The 27,367-nt window shown below is 45.1% G+C and overlaps 1 protein-coding gene across 2 annotated transcripts in view; it reads left to right on the top strand.

Annotated features, from left to right (window-relative positions):
- The window catches only part of PINX1 (PIN2 (TERF1) interacting telomerase inhibitor 1), a 59,780-nt gene that overhangs the window by 6,697 nt on the left and 25,716 nt on the right, over positions 1-27,367 (top strand). Inside the window, exons 3-6 of one of the 2 annotated variants that reach the window (XM_042032778.1) lie at positions 580-672; positions 1,018-1,096; positions 4,756-4,848; positions 7,394-7,470. In XM_042032778.1, the coding sequence (XP_041888712.1) occupies positions 580-672; positions 1,018-1,096; positions 4,756-4,848; positions 7,394-7,470 (342 nt within the window). The remainder of the gene's footprint in view (positions 1-579; positions 673-1,017; positions 1,097-4,755; positions 4,849-7,393; positions 7,471-27,367) is intronic. The other variant, XM_042032779.1, reaches the window with a different exon arrangement.

The following is a 27,367-nucleotide window of genomic DNA, read 5'->3' as shown; positions in this document are numbered from 1 at the left end:
AGTTAAGAAAGATAACCCTGGACCTGATTATTGCTTCATATTAAAGAACCCTAAAGTCATTTGCTCCAATATTTTCATCCAATTATGAGCACAAATGAGGTGGAAGAAGTTGTGAATGTCCTGCTGGCTCCAGTCTGCTTCTCCCCTGCCCCTCCCTGCTCGCCCCCCGTATAAATTTGTTCTGGATTGTGTGTTCCATGTGGATCTGCCTTACTCCCATTACCCTTCCCAGTGACAGAGGGATTTTTGGGGAGAGTTCTTCTTATATAGAGTCTTGTTGGAAAGGTGGAAACACTTTGGGCTTGCTTAGGAATGTCAGGTGGCTTCCTGATTAATCACCCAACTACTTCATGTTGTTGCTGTTTTAGTGTTTGTAATGCTTTGCTGGAGGCTTAAGTAGTGAATTTAAAAGCCTTTGTTTGTTGTGTGGTAATGCCTGTGAATGAGTTCAGCTACAAGCAGGCAAATTCATAGGAAGTTGTGATTTCTTGCTGTATTTCTTTGTGAACTATCTGACAATCCAAAAGCTCTAACTGCTGCTGTAAAATCCTTACATTTTTACCCTCAAATCCTCCTTAGGGTCTCGGGGCTCAGGAGCAAGGAAATCCAGAACACATCAGGGTTAAGGTGAAAAACGACGTGCTGGGATTAGGGGCTACCATCAATCACGAGGTGAGCACTAGACCCAGGGCAGGGAATGGATCCCATTTCAGCAACAGCACAATTATTTGAATGGAACATCAGTGAAATCTGTTGTCACAGCTGGTGGTAGCACGTACCAAACAGGATTGTTCAGGACTTCCCAACACAACCCTGATAATTTCATTTCACTTTGGGGTGGCTGTAGGAGCTGTTGTTGGTTTTACCACCTGTGGAGCTTCCCAGGCTCCCTCCCACCAACAGGGACTGGATATATCCAATTAATTTACTTCTCAGAGTCTTAGTTCTTAGAGTTTAGTAAAACTTGTGTTAATTCTGAAGACTTCTGCCTTGTGTTCATGTGGGTGATATTTACAGGACAACTGGATTGCTCATCAGGATGACTTCAACCAGCTTCTGGCTGAGCTGAATAACTGCCATGGACAGGGTGAAACAGGTAGGTTCATGCTTGGCTCAATCAGATGCTGGAAGCTCAGCAGAGTTTCCATTCTGTGTCTTCAAAGAGTTCCTGAGGCCCAGTTTGGGCTACAAGTAAGGTTAACAACTCCCTCTTCTTCCCCAAAATTACTGGGAGCCAAAGGATGTGTTGCCATCCATGACCATGGATTTGCAGATCTCAGTGCATCAGTTTTGCTCTCAGGACTCAAAGAAAGGCTTTTTGTTGAGGAAGGAAAACATAAGATATTGAACTTGTTTGTTTTATCCAGATCACAATATTTGGGACACTTTTCCTGGGCTGTACCTACAGGAAGAGTTATTTCTTTATGAAGCACCCCGAATCTGTCTGAAGGCTCACAAAAATCACTCAGCACTGCAATGCTTTGCCTTCCTTTTACAAATGAACTGTCACACTTGGCTTCCATGCTCCAGTGGCTTCTTAAATACCTCCTTTTCCTGTCCTTGGAGAGCTGCTCCATAGCTTTTGCCTCAGAGTTCTGCATTTCTGCTTTGAGTGTGGTATAAAGTGATTTTTGTAGCCCTTGTGTTGAGCACACAAGTGGGGAAACTTCCCCAAAAGGGCTATTTTTAAAGTCTTCTATTTTTGAAGTTTCTTACAAGCTGACCTTGCTTTGTGAAAATGAAGTTAGGAAACTGTGGTGGGTGTGAGCTTAGAGAAAGAATTGGTTTATCAAATGATTTATCATCTCTCCTCTAGTTAAACTCATGTTTAAATGCTGACTTTGTATCTAAACAGCTTTCTGAAGTGTTGTTAAACCAAGGGCTCCTGTTTGGACACAGCCTGTCCGTGTGCTGCTGGGGCAGCATTGCCAGCTTAGTGGATTCACCAACTTCATTTCATTCATTCATTTGTGTAACCTTTGAGCACTGAAGGTTTTCTAGGAGAAAAAATGTAGAAAGAAGAGGAGGAAAATCAGTTAGCAAGGAAGTTTTCTAATCCTGGTGAGCTAGGATTAAAATTCTGAGCCTGATGCCTCAAAAGACCTTTTTTAGCTTGCTGTGCAAGTCGTCCTTGTGGAATCATGAGGCCACCCAGGACTCGGTGCTGTCACTCAGCTCCTCGAGAGCTAGGAGAGCACTTCACGGGGAAATTCCAAAAGTTCCTGTCTACCTTTAGAACTAAATCCTACCCAAGTTGCAACTTGAGCCCTGGGAAGATCAGGGAGGTGTAACTGGTGGGAAACCTGCAGACTGATGAGCAGAGAGCTGAAATTACTTGCCCAGGGCCACGGTGAGTCAGCAGAGGCAGGTTCAGGGAGCAAGGCTTGGTCTTAAGCTCTGCACTCTTGCCTGGGTCACCTCATGCAAAGTGACCCTTGAAAACTCCCATTTCTCCCTGTTTCACTCAGTTCTTTTCGTCCTTTTAGGAGCTGGGACAAGTTTTCAATCACTGAAAGCAAATTTGGGTGCACCTTGAAAATTCCAGGTCAGAGTCACATTTGGTGATTTACAGAAAGGCATCACTCCGAAACTTGGTTTTTTTGACAATTGTTGAACTGGCAGAACTCATCCAGAAAAAACTCTCCCTGCAGCTGTGCTGCAGGAGCAAATGTTACATTATTGGCCATCCTCCAGTTCCAAACTGCATTAAAAGTCAGCTGAAAAACTTCATTGTTTTTAAAGAACTGGTGCAGTTGCCAGAGCTTGATTGCAATTAGAGGTCGGAAAGGAATGGACCCGTGGGGGTTGATGCCAACACTCAAATGCCCTCAGTGTCTGTAGTTTTAGCTGTCTTTTCCTTTTTTTTTCTAGGTGAGCACCCAGTGAGGGCAGGTTTAGATTAGATTAAATGTTAGGAAGAAATTCATCTACTGGTGTTAAGGCCCTGGCATAGGTTGCCCAGAGAAGCTGTGGCTGCCCCTGGATCCCTGGAAGGCCGGGTTGGACGGGGCTTGGAGCCACCCTGGATAGTGGAAGGGTTTGGGGCTATGTGGTCTTTTCCCACCCAAACCATTCTGTAATTCCAGGCTGTTTTGCTGGGGTCCTCAGTGATGATGACTGCCCCTTTCCCATTGATAAAATGTGGGAACAACACCCTGCCTGTGCTTTGGCACTTCCACTTCGATCAGATTTGCTGCAGAAATGCCACTTTGGAGGCTTTATTGCCCTGACTGAATTTCTTTGAAAAGCACATTAACATTCCTGCAGCGCTTGCTCAGTTTGTCAGGATTTTCCAGTCCCTGGAAGACACAGGGATGTATTTGCCTGCCCACTGCAAGTACCAGCATGTTCTGGAGTGAAATCCCTCTCTGCAGGCACGAGGCGGTGCTGCTGCCCCTTTCCCTGTAGGAATAACGTGGAGGAGGAAGCTCTGTGGAAACCTTTTGCTGTGTAATGCTCCTTTTGCTACCAGGAGGTTGGAAACCAGGCTCAAAGTGCTGCATCTCTATCAAGATATTTTAGTTGTGATCCTTGCTTTCCCCACAGACCCTGTTATTGATGATTTTTTTATTAAAAACTGATTTGCTGGTCCTTTCTCTTCCCATTAGGGTTTAATGTGTGAGTGAGAGAATGGATCTCAGCCTGCTGGCCCTCAGCTCTCGCACTGCAGGCTGAGGATTTCACTTTTAGCTCGGGGATTCTGTCATCAGGTGGCACTGCCTATCAAACAGGGAAGTGCTGGAATTCCAGTGGCAGAAAAGCTTGGGCTGCAGAGCTTTCCAGGGTGGGATCATATAAAAAAAGTGACTCAACTTGGCCCTCAGGGTATGGGTTGATTTCCCTACCCATTCCACTGGGAGGAAAAAAAACATCTCAGCAGAGTAACCTTCTCTGGAGTTACAGAGTAGAGACTCCTGTGGTGCCTCTTTTCAGGACTGGTAAGGCAGTAATTAGCTGTACAACAGGTTAATTCTCTCTTTCTTGTAAATTAACAGGCTCTGTGGCTGCAAAGAGAACATTTGTACCCCTGAAATAACCTTGCACAGCACAGGAACGTGGTCTCTGTGCTGTTAAATAGTGAGGTTAATCTTTCATGTGGCTTTAACCTGCTCACAGTCTCCCAAAGCACTCCTGAGTGACTCTGGGACTGAGCCAGCCCCGGAGACCATTCCCAGAGGACAGTTTAGATGCAGTCCCTCTTCTGGAAGCCTGGAAAATGAGATAATAGGGATGTGGCAATTTGTTCTAGTTGGCCTCAGGGACAGAAATGCTTTGTCACCATTCAGTTTCCTTACACAGATGTATCAGCTTATGTCCAAATAAAGGTATTTTGTGTAGGGTTAGAAATGAAAATCCTGTGGGGTTTTTTTTCCCCCCTTTTTCTTTTTGCTCAGTCAGGTTCAGTATTTTATTTCCTACTATTTTTTACATATTTCTCGGACTCTGGTTCTGAAGACACTCCATGAAAACAGCACTATTATTATTTTCTAACCACAGAGATGGATTTGCCTTTGACCTGGAGTAGCTCTATCTGCCTTTTCAAATTACATTGGATTGGAAATGGGAAAGAAGGGATGGGGCGAAAAAAAATCAAGCAAAAACTTAAGAGTGCTTCCTTCAATAATATTTTATGATATGTTGTTGACTGAATTTTGAGAGAGAAAGTTGAAAACACTGATGTTTGAATTTGGTGGTTAAAGTGCCTCTAACAGAGCTGGAACCTGTTTGCTTGGGGTTTGTTTCTGGCTTTTTTAGAGCCCTCAGTGAAAAAGCAGAAAAAGACATTCAGCCTCGAAGAAAAATCCAAATCTTCCAAGAAACGTGTCCATTATATGAAGTTTGCCAAAGGTAAGAGGAGTTTTGTTGTTTCATAAGCCCTGGCCAAGATTAGAACAAACCCTGGTCAAGGTGATCTGTTGCCTTCTGGAGTCTAAATTACGCAAGTAAAACCTGGGTTTAGAAACACCCCCTGCAGCTACTTGCTTAAAGCTCTAATGCACTGTTCCTCTTTGTTTTGGGCAATTTTGGATGGCCTTAGGCTGATGTTGGGAATAAAACAATCCCTAAGTGAAGGAGCTGAATAAAGGAGCAGCGAATATTCTGAGGGTCGGGGCGTGGGCAGGGGTGGGAGCAGGAGGCAAAGGCGAGGTGGGAGTGACTGAGGCATCTGCGTGGCACTAAACCCTGCAATCCCCAGTAACCCCTGCTCAGAGATCATGGGGATGAGATCAGGGATCAGATTAAACCTGCATGAAGGAAGAGGAAAGAGCTCTTACATCCATCAGATACTTTCTGGGATAAATTAGGGCAGCGCTTGGTGGCCGCAAAAACTTTACCAAGAACTTGTGGAGTTCAGTAATTTCTTTCTTTCTTTCTTAGAGTGATGACATGATTTGAGTCAGTCCAGGTCGTGGCCCTTGACAGTTGTTCGGTCCTGTCCCTGTTGCTCTGTTCCCCTTTCACACGGTGTGTGTGCCTGTTTCAGGGCATGGATAGGATCAGTTTCCACTAATGGCTGATTTATTAAACTGAAAGCTCTGTGTCATGTATTCCAGCAGCAAATGCCTCTGCTAAGACAGAGCTAATTGATATCTGAATGGAGGCCAAATTTTCATATCGGGGTTTGGGATTTTTAGTGGGCTAATTCAACCTTTAAGTCCAAGCTGTTAACATGAGCTTGCCACTTTATGACATTAAACAATTAAATTGGTTCAGGGCTTGCAAGTGCAGAGGCCATGGCCTACTTGAGGTAGTAGCAAAGAGGACTTACTTTGATTCGGATTTAACCTTTTACTAAATATAGAGGAAAAAAGAAGTGTCTTTTGAACATGTAAAATACAGCTCAAGGCTTTCATATTCCCAATATCCCTGATTTGCTTGGTCACATTTCCACAAGGCAACTCCTCATTTGCTTGTACCCTCTGTGGCCTGACAAAGGGAAATTGTACTTTTTCCGAGAAAGAGGAAAAGTTGAGAAAGGCTCATGCTGTCGTGGCCCTTGTTGTTGAAGTCCAGTCCTGCTTCCTTTCAGACTAAACAAGACAAGCTCACACAAAAGCGGGAGAAGGGAACAGCGACGGCACCAAACGCGGCTTCCGCTCCTGGGGCTGGTTTGGAGCGTCACTGCTGAAGGAACAGGCACCCCTGGATCTGGGAAATACACCCACACCCCAACCTCAGATTAAAACACTGATTTCAGCTGCTTTTCTAGTAGCTGCTCCCCTGTGATGCTGCAGGAGATTTGGGCTGTCAGCTGAGTTGGTTTTCTGAGAGGGAAGGAATGGGGGATGCACCCGGGGGAGGCATGGAAAGGAAGCGTAGCCTAAAAATGGGAGCAGGAGGATTTTAGGTGTCACATTCCAAGCCTTGGCCAAGATAAAGCTGAAAACAGACCCAATCTCATCCAGCTTGCTTGCACAAAGCCATTTAGAGGCTGTGCAGTGAGGCAGCAGGAAGCTGGGGAACACTTGCTCCTCTAGGCTGATGTGTCTCTTTACCCTCTGGGGGTAGGAAAGGATCCCAAGAAAAAGAAACAGGTTGAATCGTCAGATTTGGGGATTTTTTTTGTTTTAGGTTTTTTTGGCCATTACGAGATTCATTTTGAGGTCAGCGATTTTGGAATCAGAAAATCAAGCGATTTAAGACCCCAGCAGACTCTTAACGAGTTTACCTGTCTGGGCTGATTTTGTTTCTTTAACTTTTGCTGACCTTTTCCAAAAGAATTTTCTGACAGAAGTAGCGGACAACTCAACAAATTCTGCACTGTGGAATTGGCTAAACCTTTGCCTGTATCTCTGAGTCTCACATCACACCCTCCTGCTTCCCCCTCCCTGCTCCGTGTCGATATCCAGCTCACCACACAACAATCAGATGGGAATAATGGACCTCCTGGAAATCTTTGCTTCACCCTTGCAGTGGTTTTGAGTTGGAATAATCCAGTGTGTGGCAGAGGTGGAGGTTTTGCTTTTCAGAAGCAACATCAGAAATCGAAGAAAAGCCTCCACATAGTAAAAATTGATTTTTTTTTTTTTTTTTCATTGTGTGGAGGAGCTGTAACTCCCTAATTCTGTCAGAAATGGAGAATCCTCACAAGAATCCAAAGATCCCAGTGCATACACACATTTCCTCATGTGTACCTTCATTTAGTGGCTTTAGCATAGAACCACAGCATGGTTTGGGTTGAAAAGGACCTTAAAGCCCATCTCATTCCAACCCCCTGCCATGGGCAGGGATACCCTCCCCTATCTCAGGTTGCTCCACATCTCGTTCAACCTGGACTTCCTGATTTTTATTCACCTCCAAGAGCAATTCCTCTCTGTGGGTCACACTGTTGCCAAAATGCATCCTCAGATGTGAAGGTTTGGGGGTTTTTTCCTCTCTTTACCCCTTCCAGGTAAGGATCTCTCGTCACGCACTGAGCAGGACCTGTCCTGCATTTTTGGGAGAAGACAGAAGAGTGCCAAGACCCAGGTAAACAAGAATCTTCTCCTTTCTCTTGTTTCCTTGTTTATTATCCCTTAAACAAAACATCCAAATGTCTTCTGCCAATGTGTTTTTTCTCCTTGAAGGACTGTGCTTGAACTGTGAGGAAATAAGAGTAAATTTAATCCCTGTTTTTTTGGATTATTGTGATGTAACTTCTTTGGAGTTGGGGAACTCTCCAGTATTTTAATTTTTTGTTAGGAAATGTACATCACAAAGGAGAATTTTGCTTGACCTGGTTGGACTCGATGCTCTCAGAGGTCTTTTCCAACCTAAATAATTCTGTGAAAGAACCATAAATACCCAAAATAAAATTGGACATTCCGTGCCAACAGGGCAATCTCCACAAAAATTGCCCTCGTTTTCACAAAATTGGGAAAGGCTGAGCAGCTGCAAAAGATTCAGAGGTGCCCTGAACAGTGATAAATATTTGATGAGAAGACCTCTCCCCTGACTTTGTGTAACGAGATCAAGGTTTGGACCAGCTTTTATTTTATTTATGTGTTCATTAGCATTTTGCTTTTGCAGAGCGCAGACCTGCTCTATCAGTGGACAAAATAACTGTGACATGACCAACATATCCAGAAAAATTCTTTTGGAAAAAAAACACCTGGAAAAGCACAAATGGATGTGTTGCAGGAATTGCCCTGTTGGTTCCAAGTTCTTGAAAATCTCTTGTTTTAAGGGAAAAATGGGGCTTGAGTTGAGTGGAAATTTAGTGGAAATTTCTGTAGTGTTTGACACCTTGCTCTTGGTGCTCTTGAAAATTGTTGTGGATCTTCACTGCAGGTCACTGGGAGCTGAAATAAGGATTTGGTAACTTCCAGTCTGTGAGAACTGTTGGAGCTCTCAAATCCTGTGCCAGGGAGCCTTGTTGGTTCTGATCACCTAAATGTACCATGGATCTGCTCCTTGGCTCCCTTGCTTGTCAGATCAATGGGAAGCAGGAAAAACTGGGATTTAAAGCAATTCAGCACTGGTGGGGTTGAGAGAGCAGATTTTGTCCGCTCATGAGTTGTCTCAAGTAGTTGGTCTTGTTTTCTCTGTCTGTTTCACATCTTTTGAAATTCCGAGTTGGAAAGTTGCTTCTTCTGGGTCTTTTTCCTGCAGAACATTTGCTCTTTTGTGGATAAACACTGCAGATCACATGGATTTTATGGAGGGTGTCTTAAGTTTGTGCATGTTTTTGCCAGTCCCTTGACAGATGCAGTGGTTGGCTGATGGCTGCTGTGCTGATTTCCTGAAATGGTTCAAGCTTCTGGCAGAAAAGTCACAGACTGTTCCCTCCTAAGCACCCAAATTTCCCCATGCAAATCCAGGCAGGAGAGAACAGAATTTGGAGCAGCCACAGGGAGAGGAAGCCAGAGGCAGCACAATTGCTCCCCCCAGCTCCCCCTTCTCCTTCTCTTCATGGATCAGAGATCTGTGGAGTTTGCACAGAACAAAAGTGCATTGCTCGGGCCCTCCAGCTCTGAGCAATTGCATTTCACTGCACCCATGAACTCTTAGGATCCCTTTCCATCATGTTCCAGAGCCTGGTCCTTAAGGTGGCACCAAAAGAAGTGCCCTGTGAGGCCTTGCAGGAATTCCCTGTGTTTGCATTCTGGTTTGAAATCCCCAAGCTCTGGGCATTTCCCTGAGTGCGCAGAGCTCACTGCAGGAGCAGGAAGGTGCTGCCGTTCTTCTGGAACTGAGTTGTTCCTGCGTGGAGATGATGTAGGAAGAGCCCTGGTGCCCAGCAGAGCCCTGGGTTTGCCTCCAGATTGGGGTAGGCTCCAATTTCCTTCTAATTTCAGCTCCTACAACCCTGGGTGGTTTCCCTGTTCACAGGATAAGGACTTCCACACTTCCATAGGGGCCAGAACTGCTCCTATCAATGGATCTAATTGCACGCTCCCAGCTGTGGTTGCAGTGGAGATGGTACATGGAAGTACTCCTGTTGACCCTGGAAGAGATGTGATCCCACAGGAATCTCATGGATTTAACAAGGCCAAGTGCTGGTGCTGCATCTAGGTTGGAGCAGCCCCTGGCATCAGCCCAGGCTGGGCATGAGCAGATGGAGCAGCCCTGGGAGAAGGACTTGGGGGTACTGGTGGGTGAGAGCCGGACATGACCCAGCCCAGAAACCCTCAGTGGGCAGCAGGAAATGGGTGGATTCTGCACAAGGAGAGCATGGAGCTGCTGGAGTGAGTCCAGAGGAGGCACCAGGATGATCAGAGGGATGTTGCAGCTCTCCTGTGAGGAAAGGATGAGGGAATTGAGGTTGTTCAGCCTGGAGAAGAGCAGCTTTGGGGTGACCTAACTGGGGCCTCCCAATACCTGAAAGGAGCTACAAGAAAGATGGAGAGAGACCATTTACAAGGGCCTGGAAGGACAGGACAAGGGGGAATGTCTTCAAACTGACAGAAGACAGGGTTAGATGGGATATTGGGAAGAAATTCTTTCCTGTGAGGGAGGTGAGGCCCTGGCACAGGGTGCCCAGAGAAGCTGTGGCTGCCCCTGCCTGGATCCCTGGAAGTGTCCAAGGCCAGGTTGGACAGGGCTTGGAGCAACCTGGGATAGTGGGAGGTGTCCCTGCCCATGGCAGAGGGTGGATCTGGATGATCTCTAAGATCCTTTCCAATCCATGCCATTCCATGATTTTATAGCTTGAATTCCTGTCTCAGACTCTTCCTGAGGTATCATCTCCTTCCTCTGTTCTCTGAGGTGCAGTTTGAGAAGCATTCAGCACACATTTGATGTGCACTGAAAGACCTGCCAGCCCCCAACAGAGCTCCCATTCCACTCTTGATCTTTTGACAATGCATTTCAGCTTAATTCTTTTTCCCTTATTTCTGTTTGTTTCAGTCTGGGATCAGAAAAGCTTGGGTGTAATTTTATGGGAAGATGCAGGAACTGCTTTTCATACAGTCACAGAATTGCTGAGGTTGGAGGAAACCTGGAGGTCTCCAGATCAGTCACCCTGCTCAGGGTCAGCTGTGGCAACTTCTTCAGGAGTTTGTCCAGAGTTTTGATTATCAGCCTTCCTTAAAGCCTCCAGTTTAAGCCTGTGACAAAATTTCAGTGGGTGGATAAAAGAGGAGGAAAAAAGGAGAAGAGATCACAGAATCATGGAATTGTTAAGGTTGGAAAAGACCTCTACAGTCCTCAACTCCAAGCCTGTTCACCACTAAACCATGTCCTCAGGCACTTTATCCTCATGTTTCTTGCACTTCCAGGGATGGTGACTCTTTCACTTCCCTGAGCAGCCTGTTCCAGTGCCAGACAACCCTTTCCATGAAGAAATTTTTCCTAAATCCAATCTAAACCTCCTCACTGTTGCATTAGAGCTGGCTGGTTGGCTGGTGTCACACCAAACTGCCTTTAGAGCTTAGGAAAAGGGAGGAAAAAAGCAAAACACAGGGAATTCTGTCTGTGCTTATGGTCCAAGGAGAGTCAGTGGGAGGACTCAAGGCTCAGTGATGGTCTCTGGACCAGCAAGATAATCCTGGCTTTTCTGAAGTGCTTGTCAGAAATCTGTCACCCCTGAGCTGCTGCAGTGATAAACAGGGTCTCAACAAATCAGATGTGTCACTGTTCCACTTAGTCCTGTCCACTCTTTTCCAATGTGGTCATTAGCAGTCATTTTATGATCTTGACCAGTGCAGCAGCCTTTGGCAGGAGATGCTCTGTGTGAGCTTAGTCTGAGCTGTCTTAACTGTGGGGCTGATCTCAGACTCACTTTTCAGCTGTCTCAGTGGCCAAGGACTGATCTGGTAATGGATCCTTCCTCTTGTTTCGCACCAGCTCTGCAGCAGTAAGTGGGGAATGTTGAAGCTTGGATTATCTACCTTATCAAAGGAAGAGGGAGTTGGCCAGAGGATTGTGAAGATTGTGAAAGAGGGGAATTGCAAAGGATGTGGAAGGAAATGCTGTTTGCCCCTGAGGGTTGAAAGGAGTTTCTCTAGAAGTAATAAAACTACAATACAGTTGTTTTGATGGTTCTGGGATATGTGTTACTAGTCAGAGGCACTTGCAACCTTTAATTCTCCTGAATGTTCAACATAACCATCCTTTTTTAAAATTATTTTTGATAAATCATCTGTCCAACTCAAACCTCCTTAATAAACTACACAGGGACCTTTGTTTAAAACGAACAACAACAACAAAAAAATACAAGTCAAAAAAATGAGGTGGGGAAGAAAACAATGGCTGGGCTTCAGAGTGGACCTAAATTGAAAACGTCTGCAGTTTTTCCCAGGGAGAGCAAGTGATCGAAAATATTGAATTGTAATTATGAGGTTCTCTGGAGACCTGCAGTGAGGACCTGTTTTGCAGGGTAAGATCTGCCAGACTTGTTTTTTGCCCCCACTTTCCCTGTGATTTTCTCACTTGCTTAGGAACACTGGGAGCTGGGGAGACAGAAAAACAAATTCCATTAGTTCCTATCTGGTTGAACTTCCTGGAACCCCCACTATTTTTTTTGCTTCTCAGAATTTCCTTCCTCCATCCAGCTGTGTTTCCTGATGAAGCCTTATCACTGGAGAAAATGCTCCTGAGTGAGGCTGAGGATTTGGGAATGAGTTGCAGACGGTCCCAACTTGGTTGCTGAACAACATGATTCTGGCACTGATTTCACTCTGGGGGCTGGGGGAGCAGCTCTGATTTGCTCAAACCCTGTTGGAGATGCATAAAAACCTGAGTGTTTTGCATCCATCTCACATCCATGGCTCAGGCCATTCCATGAGTAATCTGCTTCCTCCAAATTTGTGTAACTTGGATGTAAAACCTGCGTAAGTTCCCTTAAGCCACCCAATCCAAGTTGCTCAAAAGTCTCAGGCTTGCAGTGATTTCTTCCTTGTTAGGCATTAGAAATGGAACTGTCCACCCCTGGTGCTTTTTCACTTTTTTTTTTGTGTGTGTTTTTTAATCAGGAAATTGTCTTCTGACACATTTTGCAGAACTTCCTCAACTGACTTATATTTCCCAGCACTTATCAGAAAAGCATGTTGGCTAATCTTAAGGGACATAGCTGAAAATCCATTAAAGTCTGGCTCTGCCATGGGCTCCCTGAAGTTGTGGGTAAGCTGATATCATTCCCTGCACCTCGACTTTGTCTCTCCAAAATGCCAATCTTGATATTGGTGTTTGTGGGGTTCCACAAGTGTGACTTTTAGGCAAGTTTCAAGTTTAATCTTAGGGGGTTTTTTTTAACCTGTGACCAAATTTGTTGCAAGGTTAGCACATAAATTAATTTGCTGCTCCCTTTTGTGGCAATGCCAGGGGATTAAAAAAAAAGCAGAAGAGAAAAATGAGTTACAAATTAACACAGATTTTTCACCGTTCTGCTTTGGAGACCACAGTTAGCATGAGGTATTTGGGACTGAGAAGCAGAACAGAGGGAAAAAAAAAAAGACATCAAAAACCTGGAGAGAGTCCAAAAGGATTTAGTAAAATGGGAGACAGGGTTAGAGGGCATGTCCTAGAAGGAGAGAGTGGAGGAACTGGATACGTTCATCTCAGAAAAGAGGCAGAAAAAAAGATGACCTCTCTGCCTATAAATATCTGGGGGTCGCGGGGAGGGAGGAGCAGAGGAAGGGAAGGGACAGTAATCAGAGTAGGCAAAAGCCAGGAATGGGACTGGGGGGTGAGAACTTCAATTAGAAAGAGGAAGACACAGACTTACTCTTCAGCAGGCTTCCTCACAGTGATGTCAGCGGGGCACTGGAGGAGTCTCCTGAGGGAAATCCCAGCTCCTCAGTGAGTGACGCCGAGAAAAAAGATGAATTTAACACTTTTAGACTCGTTGGAATGGGCAGAGAGGGATCAGTTTAAGTCAAACATCTCTAAAAAGGCATTCTGTGAGCGACTCCAGTACTGAAGTTGGGTTCCTGTGGTTGTGTTGTGCTTGGATTCTGTGTGGCTAAAGGAGGTGAGCTTGGGCTGGAATCCATGTCCATGGATCTGTTGGGCTTCCTTGTCCAGTCATGAAATATTTTAGAGTCTTAACATCCTTGAAATCTCTGCTGCTTTGATCAGCATGTTTTACTTGCTTCTGAATTTTAGTCTCAAGTGGTAGGACAGGGGGGAATGGTCTTGAGATGAGGCAGGGGAGGTTCAGATGAGATATGAGGAAAAAATTGTTCCCTGGGAGGGTGGGGAGGCCCTGGCACAGGGTGCCCAGGGATCCCTTGGAAATGTCCCAGGCCAGGTTGGACGGGGCTTGGAGCAACCTGGGCTAATGGAAGGTGTCCCTGGCTGTGGAAAAGAGTGCAATGGGATGGACTTTAAGGTCCCTTCCAACCCAAACCATTCTGTGATTCTATGATTATTTTCAAGGGCTTTTTCTAGCCTCTGTAGTACTGCAGGAACTTCTTCGGCCTCTCCAATCCTTCGGCTCTGCACCCCACCATGGGCTCTCACATCCAGAAGGGCCAAAAAGAAGAGAAAAAAACAACCCAAAGCCAAGACTCTGCTAGGAGTGAGCAGAGTGCAGCAGTGCCTTTGGCTGTGTCTGAGGAGCAGTCAGGACAGGCTGGTGACACAAAGTCACAAGGAGGACAATAGGGTGGTACAGCTGAAGGGCTAAATCACAGAACCACAGAATGGTTTGGGCTGGAAGGGACCTTAAAGCTCACCCAGTTCCAGCCCCCTGCCCAAGTAGTACAGGTAGGGCAGATCTGGCAGCACACACCCGTGGAAAGTGGGTCTAAAGCTCTGTTGCTTTGAGCTGGTAACTTATCCTACATAGCAAGTCAGAAAATGAATTAGGCTCGAGGTGTTAATTTGGGCCGTATTTTTAGTATTGCTGCATGCAGATGAGACTTTCAGGAACACCAGGAAGAATTCCTTTACCCAGCATTCTGTCCTAGCTGTGCTTTTGATAAAAAGGTGGAAGAGCTAAGTATTGATGTTTTGTTGCCTATTCTATAAGCACCTTGTTAATCAACTGGAGGATAAATTATTGCTGTTCAGATATAAGGAGAGAGGGAGAGGAGGAGATATCTCCCAGTCTGGAAGAAAAGGTGCTTTTTCTTCCTCTCTTCATTGGAGAAGAGTCTTGCCTCCACATTTGTTCCTTGGGGGGGTTGTTAAGGAACAGAAACAAAACTGGGGGGAGCGCTTTTTGATTTATCTTCTCTCCTTCCCTTTTGGTCACTTCCAGAGGCTTAAAGAGCCGAGTTGGCTTTAATGTGTTACCATTAGAGACCAGGCATTAGCTGGAATAACCCATCCTGCCTCACAGTGAAAAATATCTCTTGATTGGCTTAATTAATCAGTCAAAGGGGAATGACATGGCCCTCGGCTTGAGGGACTCTGCTGCACAGGTAAACAGGTCATTGATAAATGGTTTACCCACAAATTCATATATCAAGAAAACTTGGTCATTTTTTAACTACACTTGGTGTGAAAGCTGTGCTGCGTTTTTTGGAGGTGGATTTTTGCTGTCTTCGCTTTTTTTTTTGTATTCTGGGAGCTTTTAGGCTGTGGAAGTTTGCAAGAGGAAAAGGCCAGTCAGAACTTCGTCATGACTGGAGTTCTTCTGTTTCCAGAATTGGAAGAAAGAAAACCCTCAAGAATTTTTTGTGCCCTCTCAAAAAAGAGGAAATCATTGACATGGTTTTGTGTTGAGATTGAGTGGGTCTGAAATCAGGATGGCTCAATTGCTTCTGTCATTTAAGTATCCTGAGGCTGCTCAGTTGATCATATCCAGTCCTCAGGCACTGCATGCACAAAAAATAGATCGATAAATGGGTCTGATGAAATAATTGGGGAAAATCTATGGAGTAAGAGGCAGGTCTGTGTTGGTAAAAGGCTTTAACTGACCTGATTTCCTATTGGCTTTTGGTATCTCTCTGCTGGACCTTGTCATCTGTATATTTTATAACACCTTGTCCTGCAAAGGTGGTTCTCCAGTGGGATTCTTCACTGAGATTTAAAGAAAAAAAGAGGGGAAAAAGAAAGAAAATGAGAAGGGGAGGGAGGAAATCCAGCTCTAAATTGCATAAAAATGTGATCTAGAAACACTTATCCATGGGGTAAATTGGGTTAAAGCACTGGAATCGTGTAAAGAGCTACAGAACAATGTTTGGCACAGCTGCTTAACTGGGTGCTCAAAACAAATCCTAATTGTGCTTTTTTCTTGCAATTGTCTTTTTTTTTTTTTTTTTTTTTTCTTATTTAACTGTGTATAATGTGAGAAAGTTACACACCAGTAGCTAAGAATATGGGTTTGGCTACTAGGGAATAAACCTCACCTTATTTTTGTCCTGTGTAATCCCTTCCTCCAGGCAGCCCTTGCCGTGGGCCTGAGCTTTACAGACCAGCCTTGTTTTGTTTTTCCTTTTAAAAATATTTGTCTGATCAAAGAGCTGTCCTTAAAAAAAAAAAATAAAAAAAATTCCAGCGCAGCAGATCAAAACAAGGAAAAGTACTTTTTTTGATCCTATCATAACAGGATTTGTATATGGAAGTGTGAACTAAGCAGGTGGCTTCCTGTTGATTTTTAAGCCAGGTGGGCAAGTTCTTGGTGATGAGTTGGTCTCCTTCCCTGCCCTGCTTTCCCTGGGGCAGGAATGTGCTTATTCCTGTGCCTGGAGGAGTGGGATTTGGGCTGACAGCTTGTAGGGATAATGCTGCTGTGGGAATGAGAGGGAAAAACAGCAGCTTGTTCTCTCTCAGAAATCAGGGGTTAGGATACATTTTATTATCTCTAAGGGGGCAGCTGGATCTACTCAAGCAGCCTGTGAGGACTGGGTGTTCACAGCAATCTGATTTTTGCTGACTTAGTATCATTAAAGGGTGTCTAACCTTCCTCCAAGGGTGTCTTCTGATTTTTGGCTCATCAAACTGGTTATGAAACTGCTGCTTGGTTCAGATGGGTTAAACAAACCAGAAGCAGGAGCAAAAGAAATGATTCAGCCTGAGAAAGTGCTTAAAATCTAAAGAAACAAGCTTTTCCACTTCCAATCCTGTATTTCAGCTTCTCTGCTGGGTTGTTCTTTCTTCAGCTGTGACTGTTCACTTTTTTAACTCTCCAGTCAGGAGAAATACCTGGTGCTGGAGAATGACTTGGTGGTAAAGTTCCCCCCAGAGTCCAAGCTGGTCCCTCCTCTCTCTAAGCTCCCTCCAGCTGCCTGACGTGTGCAAACGTGGCCATTTGAACTTAGTTTGGGCTTATTTGGGCTTTCCCAAGGTTAAGACAAGGTTAAGAAATCCAGTGTCTGTTTTTCACTGCCTCTGCAGCCTCACTCTGCAAACCACCATCGATCCCAGCGCGTTTCCTTTGAACAATTGTGGTGTTGCCATAGGGAGAGGGGCGAATGTGACAAAATTGCTGATTAAGGTCATTAATTTGGCCATCTGTTAATAACTGTGTGCATCCCTCAGGTGAGGAAAGAGGAAGAGGATGATGAGGAAGACAAATCGTGCAGGGGCAGAGTTGGTGCCTTCTGTGCTCAGGTGACTTTAGCATCAGCTTTAAAATGATGTGTCCCTTGTCAGGATCCTGGTGATGAGGACTTGCTGTTCTCCATCTCCTCTGTGGGAAGGGCCTCAGATTTGGTGTTAAGGATGAGTATTGTCCAATTTTGATTTCTTGAGAGGAGAGAGCAAGGACTTGTGGACCTGTTGGAATGTTAGCATCACAAGGATGCTCCCAGGACCAGAGCCCCTCTGCTCTGGAGCCAGGCTGGGAGAGCTGGGGGTGTTCACCTGGAGAAGAGAAGGATCCAGGGAGACCTCAGAGCCCCTTCCAGTGCCTAAAGGGGCTCCAGGAGAGCTGGAGAGGGACTTGGGCCAAGGGCTGGAGGGACAGGACACAGGGAATGGCTTCCCAGTGCCAGAGGGCAGGGTTAGATGGGATACTGGGAGGGAATTCCTGGCTGTGAGGGTGGGGAGGCCCTGGCCCAGGGTGCCCAGAGAAGCTGTGGCTGCCCCTGGATCCCTGGAAGTGTCCAAGGCCAGGCTGGATGGGGCTTGGAGCAATCTGGGATAGTGTCCCTGCCCATGGCAGGGGGTGGGACTGGATGGGCTTCAAGGTCCTTTCCCACCCAACCCATTCCATGATAACAACTGGAATCGGCCACAGAAAAGGCAACCAAGGGGAGTTCAAGAGTTTTGCTGATTTGGGCAGAGTTTGGATACTCTACTGAGCAGATTCCGAAATTTCTGTGCAGGCAGCAGGGTCTGAACTCTTCCCTGCACTGGATTAAGGGATGTGAATCCATCTGGGTGCAGTTTGTCCCTTCTCCCCTTGGGCACAGTTGTTGTGCCCTCAGGTGTTTGGATTCACAGACTTGCGGTGCAACAAACCCAGGGGGTGTCGGTGAGGGCAGGCTGGAGGTTGGTGTGCCTTTGGAGCAGGAGATGCTGCTGCCTGTGGTAATTCGTCAGAAATCTTTTGTTGTATCCTGGGATGAACCTTCAGAAGGTTCTGCCTGGATGATGCTGGTGGAAAACGCTGGAGTCCCTCCAGATCCAGAATCCCCGGGGTGGTTTGGTGGCCACCTTGCAACTACATCAGCTGGAGTTAAAAACCAACATATGTTGGATAAACTTCCAGCTCCCACAAAAAGTCAGGATCAAGGATGATTTCACCATGGGTAGTAGAGTGGAGAGAGGGTGGAGAGTGGAGAGAGGGAATGCTGTCCACAGCATTCGAGATTTAATTCTTTCTTACTCCCGTTTTACCAGGGTTTATTTTAAACCTGCTCTGTTTCACCAGGAGCTGAGTTTTTCCAAGTGCTGGGACGTGTTTTTGACAGCAGAATCCAGCCCAGCTCAGGGTAACGCTGATCCTGTGTCACCTGTGTGGTGCAGGTTGTTTTTTAACAAATGAAGGGAAGATCAAAAATATTGTCTGCCCTAAAATCGTGTTTTCCAGAATATTGAAGAATTTAAATGTCACTCAGTGCTTCAATACTTGAAAGAAAATTATTTATTCTCAATACTTTTTTGCAAAGAAATTTCTGAGCTTGGGAGTAGAAGAAAGTTTCTGTAGTACAAGGTAGTCAAAGGCTAATGCTAATTAGGAAATGTTTTCTAGTTCACAGAAAATACATTTTTTGGCAATTTTAAGAAAAATAAGTAGTATTTTAATTTCAAGTTGTCAGCTTGTGTGTTTCGCACTGAATATTTGCAGTTAGAAAAATAGTAATTGCTACAAAACATCTTGCTGTGGTAAAGTGCAAGCTTGAAAGTGCTTTTTTATTCTTCATTAAACCACTATCTCTCATAATGGAGTGAAAAAATCTTAGATGAGGAAAAAAATCAAGCAATTTTATTTATTATTTCAGGTAACCCTTTATTTATATATTTATTCTTTGATGTCTCATAATATGAATGTGGGGTTTATATTTAGTGGAGAAAAAGAGGAACAGTTCAAGTAAATAAGCAGAAGGTTTTTGTTGTGTCTCTCCAAATCTCAGCTACTGCTTTAACTCTTAAAAGTATTGAAAAAGCACAAAACACTGCAAGTGCCTGGAAAAGTTCTTAGGTTTAGTACAATATTTGTAAAGTCCTCCAGCTATCAGTGCATGTGGAATTTCTCTCCAACTACTAGTGGATTAACCCACTTAGAAATTTGATATGAACTATGTCTAAGACAACGTCCCAAATTCTGTCTGGATGCATTTTTGGGGGCTGCTGACTCTCTGTGTCCCTGCTGTCACATCCAAGCAAAAGCTGTTTCCTCCAACAATTCCCAAATTATTTTAGAGCTTTCAATGTTTATTGAGTTCCCTGGTTCAGTTCATCCCGGTGTCAGCTCTTTAATCAGTTTGTAAACACCACATTTAGCCTGGTGGGTTATTAAGTTTTCTAAATATCTCCCTTTTCTAAGGTCTTAATTTGTGCAGTGGTGGCACCAGTTCAAAACTCCAGTTGTTCCATGAAGACCACCATAATATATGAATGATATAAATTATCTAAACCTCCTGGTGCTGCTCAGCTCCAATCTGGGGCAGTGATATAACAAAACATGTGACTGTCGAGTTATCCAGTTCTCAAATTGCTTCCCCCTAAAAATGTTTCTCCTCCTGAACTAAAGAATGGATGTTCTGTGGGGAGCGATTCAGCCTTGGCCAAAGTGGCCTAAATTCAGCCTTTTAATATCTGTGGCTGTGCTGATGCTGGGAGCTTAAGCATTCATTTACATTTCGTCTTAAGAGCAATGAGAATGCTGGGCCAAGCTTTGAGGTGATGAGAGAAAATTGGGTAATCCTACACGTCAGCAAGCGGCTGGAAGAGGAAGTTTTTTGTTGGAACTTGCACACTGAGAAGGCACAATGTCCCTATTTTAACTTCTGCCTTGCTAAGCCTCCTATTAATCACTGCTTTTGAACTCCTCTCTCCCAGCCCCTCTGGATTTGGAGGATGGGATTTGTCTGTAGTGGATCCCAGGAATGTGGCTCAGGTGAGGCAGAGCCAGGCTTTAGTCAGGGCTCTCTGGTTCCCTTTCACCACCTGCTGTGCAGCCTTGGGTCACGTCTGCATCCCAATTTCCCAGCCACTAAACCTGGGGATGATTCACATATCCCATGCAAGCGGTATCAGCTTAATTTGTGTTGTGTGGGGTTCTTCACGAAGTGCATTGAAATATTGAGATGATAATTGAGAATTTTGAAGTGCAAAGTGTCTCATCCAGGTTTCTCCCAATGGTTATTTCTGGAAAAGCTGTTGGAAGCGTTCTGTATGTGCTTCCCTGTTTACCTTTTGAACTTTACAGCCACGGTGCCCATATTGTGGTTTTAAGACATTGCAACTTAATTAAACTTTCAGAGAGTCCTGGAGCGTGACTGTCTCCAGCTTTCCTGAAATCCCTGCAAAAGCAGGGCTGTGTACATAAAATCTGGGTGGGAGGGGGATGCTGTGCTCCAGAGCATCACCTGAGAGCACAACCCAGGGTGGGGGTGTGTAACCCCGCAGATTTGTGGCGCTTGGGAAGCTGAGGTCAGGCAAGAAGTGCAGGAGTATCTCACCTGCAGGAGTGTTTGTCGAAGTGGTCTGAGAAAATTAACAGTGAAGTGCAGCAGCAGCCCTTCTTTTGGCAGGCAGGACTTCATGTCTCCCTTGTGCTGCTGATTCCCTGCCCTCCTCCCATTCCAGCAGACCCCCTCTGCCCAGGCCTCCCCACCCACAGCACCACGGGGCCGGGGGTTTTTTCCCCAACTGCAGGGTCAGGTTTTTTTCCCTGTTTTAATAAGCCTGGTGTTTGTCAGTTACCAAATGGCAAAGGAATGCTGTGTGTAGCAACTGCGATGGATCTGATCCAAAGGCAGGGATCGTGGCCCGTTCCTTTTTTCCGGCGTTGTCGTAGGGAAATGGGTGTCTCCAAGAGACGCCCAGCGGCAGAGCCTTCGCTGCGCAGCACCAGCGGGCTGGGGGTTCTGATTTGAGCACTTGCTCCTGGAAAACAGAGCTTTGTCACTCCTGGCAACTGGCTGTATGAAAACACTGATAACAATAAAGGGCTCCCTGCCCAGTCCAGGCTTGCTCTGGCTTTCTGGGAATCTTCCAGGGTAGAGGAGATGCTGCCCCTCTGCTTTAACCCCCAGGGGTGTAGGGCATTTCTTCTCCCAAATTCTGTATCCCCACATACCTAAAGCCTTGCAGGGCTGTGGCAGGTCCTGGTCCAATCACGGAATTTTGAGATTTGAAACTCCTTTCTTTCCTGTATCAGCAGAACACAGTGCTCTTCAGCTTCCCAGAGTGGCTGAAGGGATGGGAACTCTCAGAGGAAGCTTGGGAAGTAGGAAAAATTCTCTCAAGTTCATGTCAGGCAACAAGAGATAAGAATTTTGCCATGACATCTGTAAAGGACTTTTCAGACTTAACTTTCCAAGAAGCTTTTATGGTTAAAAGTTTTGGACTGAAGGCTGCAAAACTCTTCTGACCTAATGAGTAACCAATTTTTCTGGAACCTGGATTGTCAGGCTGGTGGGAGAATTCTCTGTTTTCCTGGGTCTGAAGTCCTTGAAATAAAAGATGACATTGCTCCCAAGGGGGAGTTGCTGGGTTTGACACCACGTAAGGGCCCTGACACAAAATCACCTTCAGGGTGTCACACAGGAGGCACCCACCTGGCTTCTTGTTTTGTCCTTCAGGATCTCGTGTTGCTGTGGAGATCTGTTGATCCTGATGGATTCAAGGCCATATTCTCCAATTGTTCTAGAGTTAAGCTAAATGCCGTAAAGGAGAGGGAGATTAATCCCTGCTGAGAGGTTAAATATAGTGATGTAACATCTAAGAAGCAGGAGAAGAGAAAAGCCCCAGTGGAGGGGCCATTTAACCTGCTTAAGGTGTGACCTCTGCATTTGAGGGTCACCTCTCTACATTGGATATTACGATTTGAGGCTCCAGATTTAAAGCTTCCACCAAATATTAAATCTTTGTTTTGAGCTTTAGGTACAAAGCTCTTGGTTTATAATCATATATTGCAAATATATAAAAGCTTTGTGTTATTTTCCTTTCCATACAGACACTTAGGCAAGGCAATATGCTTTTGACAGTTTCTATCTTATATTTTTCATAGAACAGAATCACAGAATGGTTTGGGCTGGAAGGGACCTTAAAAATCATCTTGTTCCACCCCCCTGCCAGGGACCTATTTTTGGTGCTACTGAAAGGATTTAATACACAGAACTTGCTTAGGACCTCAAGGAACAGTGGAAGGGACCACATGCACAGAAATTATTCTGTAAATTAATGCCACTTCCTAACTTATTTAGAGAAATTATCTTTCTGTCACTTCTGATTGCTTTCCTTTACCAAGTTCTGCAAATAAAAATACCTTTCTGTAGGAGACCCAAGCAGAAATCCTTAAGGCAGGAGCTTTATGTGTCCAGGAATTTATAGGCACCTTTTCCCCAGTGTGCAGCTCTGAATCGGTACCTGGCTGTTATTTAAGAGGGCATATTATTCACTGTTCTCCAATATTTGGGAAAGCAGGACATGCTGCTCATTTGAAAATCATACCAGCTCCTTTATCACTGCCAGTCACAGTCAGCAACACTGCATTCCCAGCTTGACACGAAGGAGGAGGTTTGCCCTGAATAAATAGAGGAGATAAATGGTCTTTCTGTTCCTCAGAGGAATTTGGGCCACTTCTCAAAAGTTGGTGCCAGGAGTACAGTAGCAGAGTGGCATGGTTAAAGTTAATTGCCCTCAGATTTTAGTTAAAAGTCTAACTAGCTTGTCAGCTTTGAATTTATATTTTCACAGTTCACTAGGGAGTGAGAATAGGGAGGCTTTGATGTAGCTGCCTGGTTTTTGCTTTGTATGAAATGCTCCCAAGTTTATTTACTAAACTTTTATTGGGAGGGGGGTAGGATTGACAGCTTAGAGGCAGCCAGGAGAATCACGGATATCCCCTCACCACGGGGCAGAGGGGCAGCAGGACATTGGTTGGGGCTGCATGGCTGGAATGATAAAGGAGATTTTCATGGAGCACTGTGCTGAGCTCTCGAAGAAACAGCTCATCAGAGATTTGTTAATTAGCTGTCAGCAGAGACTTGCTGAAACACTGGAGCTTCGATGCACAAAGCACTGCCTAATTAACTCTTTAATAGCCCTGGAATACACTTGCTAGTTCCCTCCACCAGGGAAACTGAGGAATGCTGGATTAATTCCCTGGGGTTGTCCTGAACAGCGTTTGAAAGAATAGAGATGTGAGACTGATTCAGGCCTTGTATCAGGAGACTGTGGCTTCTAAACCAAGAAAAACCTCGTTAAATTAATTGTTTAGAAAGATGGTCTTTCTGGCTTTAGCTGGAACCAAAGTATCTTTCCCTTTTTTTTTTAAATTTTAATTTACGATGTCTCTTACTGTATACTGTACTCCTACCCTATAGCCAGCTGGGAGGGACCCGAGCTGTTCAGTCATCTTTCAAGTCCAGAAGCATAAAGGCACATCAGAAAGCATTTAGAAGATTTGCTACATCTTATTCTAATATTACTATCTTATTCAATATTACCTAATAATGTCACTCAGAGAGTGGGGAGGCCCTGGCACAGGGTGCCCAGAGAAGCTGGGGCTGCCCCTGGATCCCTGGCAGTGTCCAAGGCCTGGTAGGATGGGGCTTGGAGCAACCTGGTCTGGTGGAAGATGTCCCTGCCCATGGTATGGGGTTGGAACTGGGTAATTTTCAAAGTCCCTTCCAACCCAAACCATGCTGGGATTCTGTTATTGGTTAACTTTCTATTCACAACATTACTGTGTTGATACCTTCCAGGCAGCTGTTTTCTGGATCAAATCCCAGAAACTGGAGTGCTCCCCCTAATTCTCACTAGAAACATTCTTGAACACTTTTAAAGCATTTTAATACAATTTCAATCCTTTCTCATTAAACTGAGAAGGAATAACTTATTCTCCTGTTTCACCTGGTGATGTGAAAAGAAACCATTGAGCTGCCTGAAGGTGCAAGTGGTTTTCTTGGATCTGCAACCAGGGTGGATGAATTCCATTGCCAGGATCTTACTGCCATACAGACCTTGTCTCAGTGGGCTGCTGGTTTTTGGAATCTGTTCTTGAGCACTGCAGGTGGTTCTGCAGAGCGAGCTGGCTGCGTTCAGACACGGAGATAAACCTGTGCCGCCTTTGTGCCTGAGCTTACACAAGCTCAGATCACCTGCTGGCCACCAGGAATGTGGTCTAATCTTGTTCTGGCTGACCCCAGTGAAAATGGGAACTTGCATTGCCAAAACTATTGGAGCATCCAGTGGCTCCAAGGAGTCCAACAGGCTGCAGACAGGTTTGAACCGTCTGAGTGGGAAGGGACTTTCTGTTTTGCCAGCCCTGCAATATTGATTTCAGCACCTTGTGGCTGGGGCAGAGGTAATGGCAGTGCCTGGAGGAATAGCTGTGGCTCTGTCTGAAGGAAAAGTTGGGATTTGTCCACTCTGAAACCATAAGAGTAAAAATGTTACTGCCTTCAGAAAATTCTTAAAGGAGCATTAGACAGAAAGAATCCCTTTGTAAGGCAAACAATGAAATGGTTATCTGTAAAAAGCCATTATTGCTTTAACATAAAATCATGGAATCACAGGGAAGTTTGGGTTGGAAGAGACCTTAAAGCTCATCTTGTTCCACCCCCTGCCGCGGGCAGGGACACCTTCCACTAGGCCAGGTTGCTCCAAGCCCTGTCCAACCTGGCCTTGGACACTTCCAGGGATCCAGGGGCAGCCACAGCTTCTCTGGGCACCCTGGGCCAGGGCCTGCCCACCCTCCCAGGGAAGGATTTCTTCCCAATATTTAATCTAAACTGAATACCTAATCTAAACCATGACATGTAAAGGGTGGCTTTCTAAGTTTCAATGCAGGCTGAAATAATGCGTTGATATTTAACATTTTAGCTTCTCTGTATTTGAACTTCTCTTCCCCTTTGTTTATTTGTTTGACACAGTCAAGCATTCCAATGTAAATTTCCTCCAATTAATTTTTAGTCAAGTGTCTGAGTTTTGGTTGAACTCAAAATTCTGAATTGTTTCACACTTTCTGGCTGGTGCCATAAGCTCTGTATTTGAAAATTACTTGTTTGAGGGAGAGGATGTTGCTCTTGGGTTTTTAAGGCAAATTTTTGAAAAACTTGTCTCTTGAAAAAGTTTATGCCTTTGGGCTGTCTTGAAAAAACTTGAATAAATACAATCCTGGAGTCCTGGGATGGTTTAGGTTTGAAGGAACCTTAGAGCTCATCCAGTTCCACCCCCTGCCATGGGCAGGGACACCTTCCACTACCCCAGCTTGCTCCAAGCCCCGTCCAACCTGGCCTTGAATACCAATTAATAAAATCCATCAAAATTTTGGGGGATTTTCCCTTCGTAAGACACGTGAGGATGTCCTACAAGGAATGTTTAAGCTGCCATGAGAATTTCAGTGCTTGTACTTCCATCAGGCTGGAACTGCCATGTTCTCCCAGAGAGATTTTGGGCTGGCTATGCTGGAGTTGGTTGACCCATATCTCCTGGAGGCCTTTATGCAATGCCCTTCTTGTATAGTCAGGAGTTTAAGGTTTATTTCATCCTTTTTCTGCTCTCTATAGTGTCACTTCTCCACATATTATACTGAACCTCATTCAAATACCAGTTTGTGTAAGAAAAATGAACAAACAAACAAAAAAAAAACCCTAAAAATGCTGAATCTGAGCTTGATCGTGTAACTCGACTCGCTCCAACCCTACAGTGAGATTATTTAGACAATCATGATTGTTAATTACATAATTATGTACTGTTCATTTCTCTGGAAATGGCACTCACATAATGAACAGCTATTCAGTATGTTTGGGGTTTTTTTTCACTTGGGGTGTGCCCTTGGTCTTTATTTACTACATGCAGTTCACATGCTGCTCAGAAGACAGGATTGGGAATATTCTTGCTGGGAATTTGGGAATGTTCTTTCTGTGTTGTTTACTGTAGTTGTATCTACATCCTTTCTTTTCAGTCTTCCCTCTCTGGTCTGGGGATGGTATCAGGTACTTGTAGAGGACAGTTTGTTAGATCCTGAAGAACAAATCAAAATCTGGAATCTGGGTGCATCTGCCCCACAAGGCAGTATAGATATTTACTGATTTTAGGTTTGCAGGTTGAGATGGCTGAGACCTCAGCTCTTTCTGTTTTCACATTGCTTCAAATGGTTGAGTTTGAGCCCAAATTCACATATCTGGAGCTAAAAGATTTTGTGTTTTCACTACCAGTCTTTGGTGGGATAACTGAAGTACTAAAGAAAAGAGTTTCTGATGTCAGCCCTGCTGTTTTGCTGTTCATTTGTCATACATGGGAATGCTTTTCTCATCCTTCCATATATTCCATATCCAAATATAAGCATTATTTCAGGTGATATTATTCATGACAGCACAGAGGGAAGTTATTGTTTTATCAGAGAGGCAAATTATGCCTCAGGGAAATCTGCTGGTCCCATCACCTTCCATTTAGATTTGGAATTTTTTTCCCTATTGGATTCCATTTTTTTGATGTATTGACACTTCTGCCTTTTTTGGGAGGGGTTACAGTTTCTTAGATAAGTAGAGTCAGTGGCTCTACTTATCTAAGGGAAGAGAGATAAATACCTGGCTGGGAACTCAGCCTCTGGAGTTGCTCTATTAATCCGTGCCATCCATCAGGGGTGCTGCTGATGGATGTCACCTTGTGAACAATGCAGGTGGGAAAATGGAGCATGAGAGCTTTCCAGACAGGGTTTCCTGTAAAAGTACCAGGTGATACTTTCAGAGGCCTTTGGCTACCTGAGGACAAGTGGTGTCCTTGTGTATGATGCACGCAGGCCTGGTGCTTGTCTGTGTGCCTGGAAGTGCTTGTGAGCACAAATTCACAGCTTGTGCCTGGCTGGCATGGTTTATTGATCAGATCCAATTGATAGCACTCGTTGGGAATTCCCTGTGAACATTTCAAAGTGCTCCATGCACAGGTTTTGTTTGCTGGGGTGTGATTCCTGGTGCGTTCCGTGCTGCTGTGTGGCCTGAAGGCTTCTGGAGTCTGCAAAGTGCCTCGTTTGGGATGGATAAAGGTGCACAGGTACAAGAGGGATTCTGCCCCTCTGCCCCACTCAGGTGAGACCCCCCTGTGGAGCTGCTGGAGCTAATCCAGAGGAGGCACCAAGATGTTCAGAGGGGTGGAGCAGCTCTGCTATGAGGAAGGGCTGAGGGAATTGGGGTTGTTCAGCCTGGAGAAGAGAAGGCTTCAGGGTCACCTAATTGCCCCTTCCAGTACCTGGAGGGAGGCTGCAGGAAAGATGGAGAGAGACTTTTGACAAGGGCCTGGAAGGATGGGACACAGGGAATGGCTTCCCAGTGCCAGAGGGCAGGGATGGATGGGATATTGGGAAGGAATTGTTCCCTGTGAGGGTGGGGAGGCCCTTGGGTCCCTGGAAGTGTCCAAGGCCAGGCTGGACAGGGCT

Source organism: Corvus kubaryi, unplaced genomic scaffold (genome assembly GCF_017639235.1).
Source record: "Corvus kubaryi isolate FWS band 111438036 unplaced genomic scaffold, C.kubaryi_AGA036_p1.0 37354, whole genome shotgun sequence".
NCBI lineage: Eukaryota > Metazoa > Chordata > Aves > Passeriformes > Corvidae > Corvus > Corvus kubaryi.
This window is presented reverse-complemented; position numbering and strand designations above follow the sequence as displayed.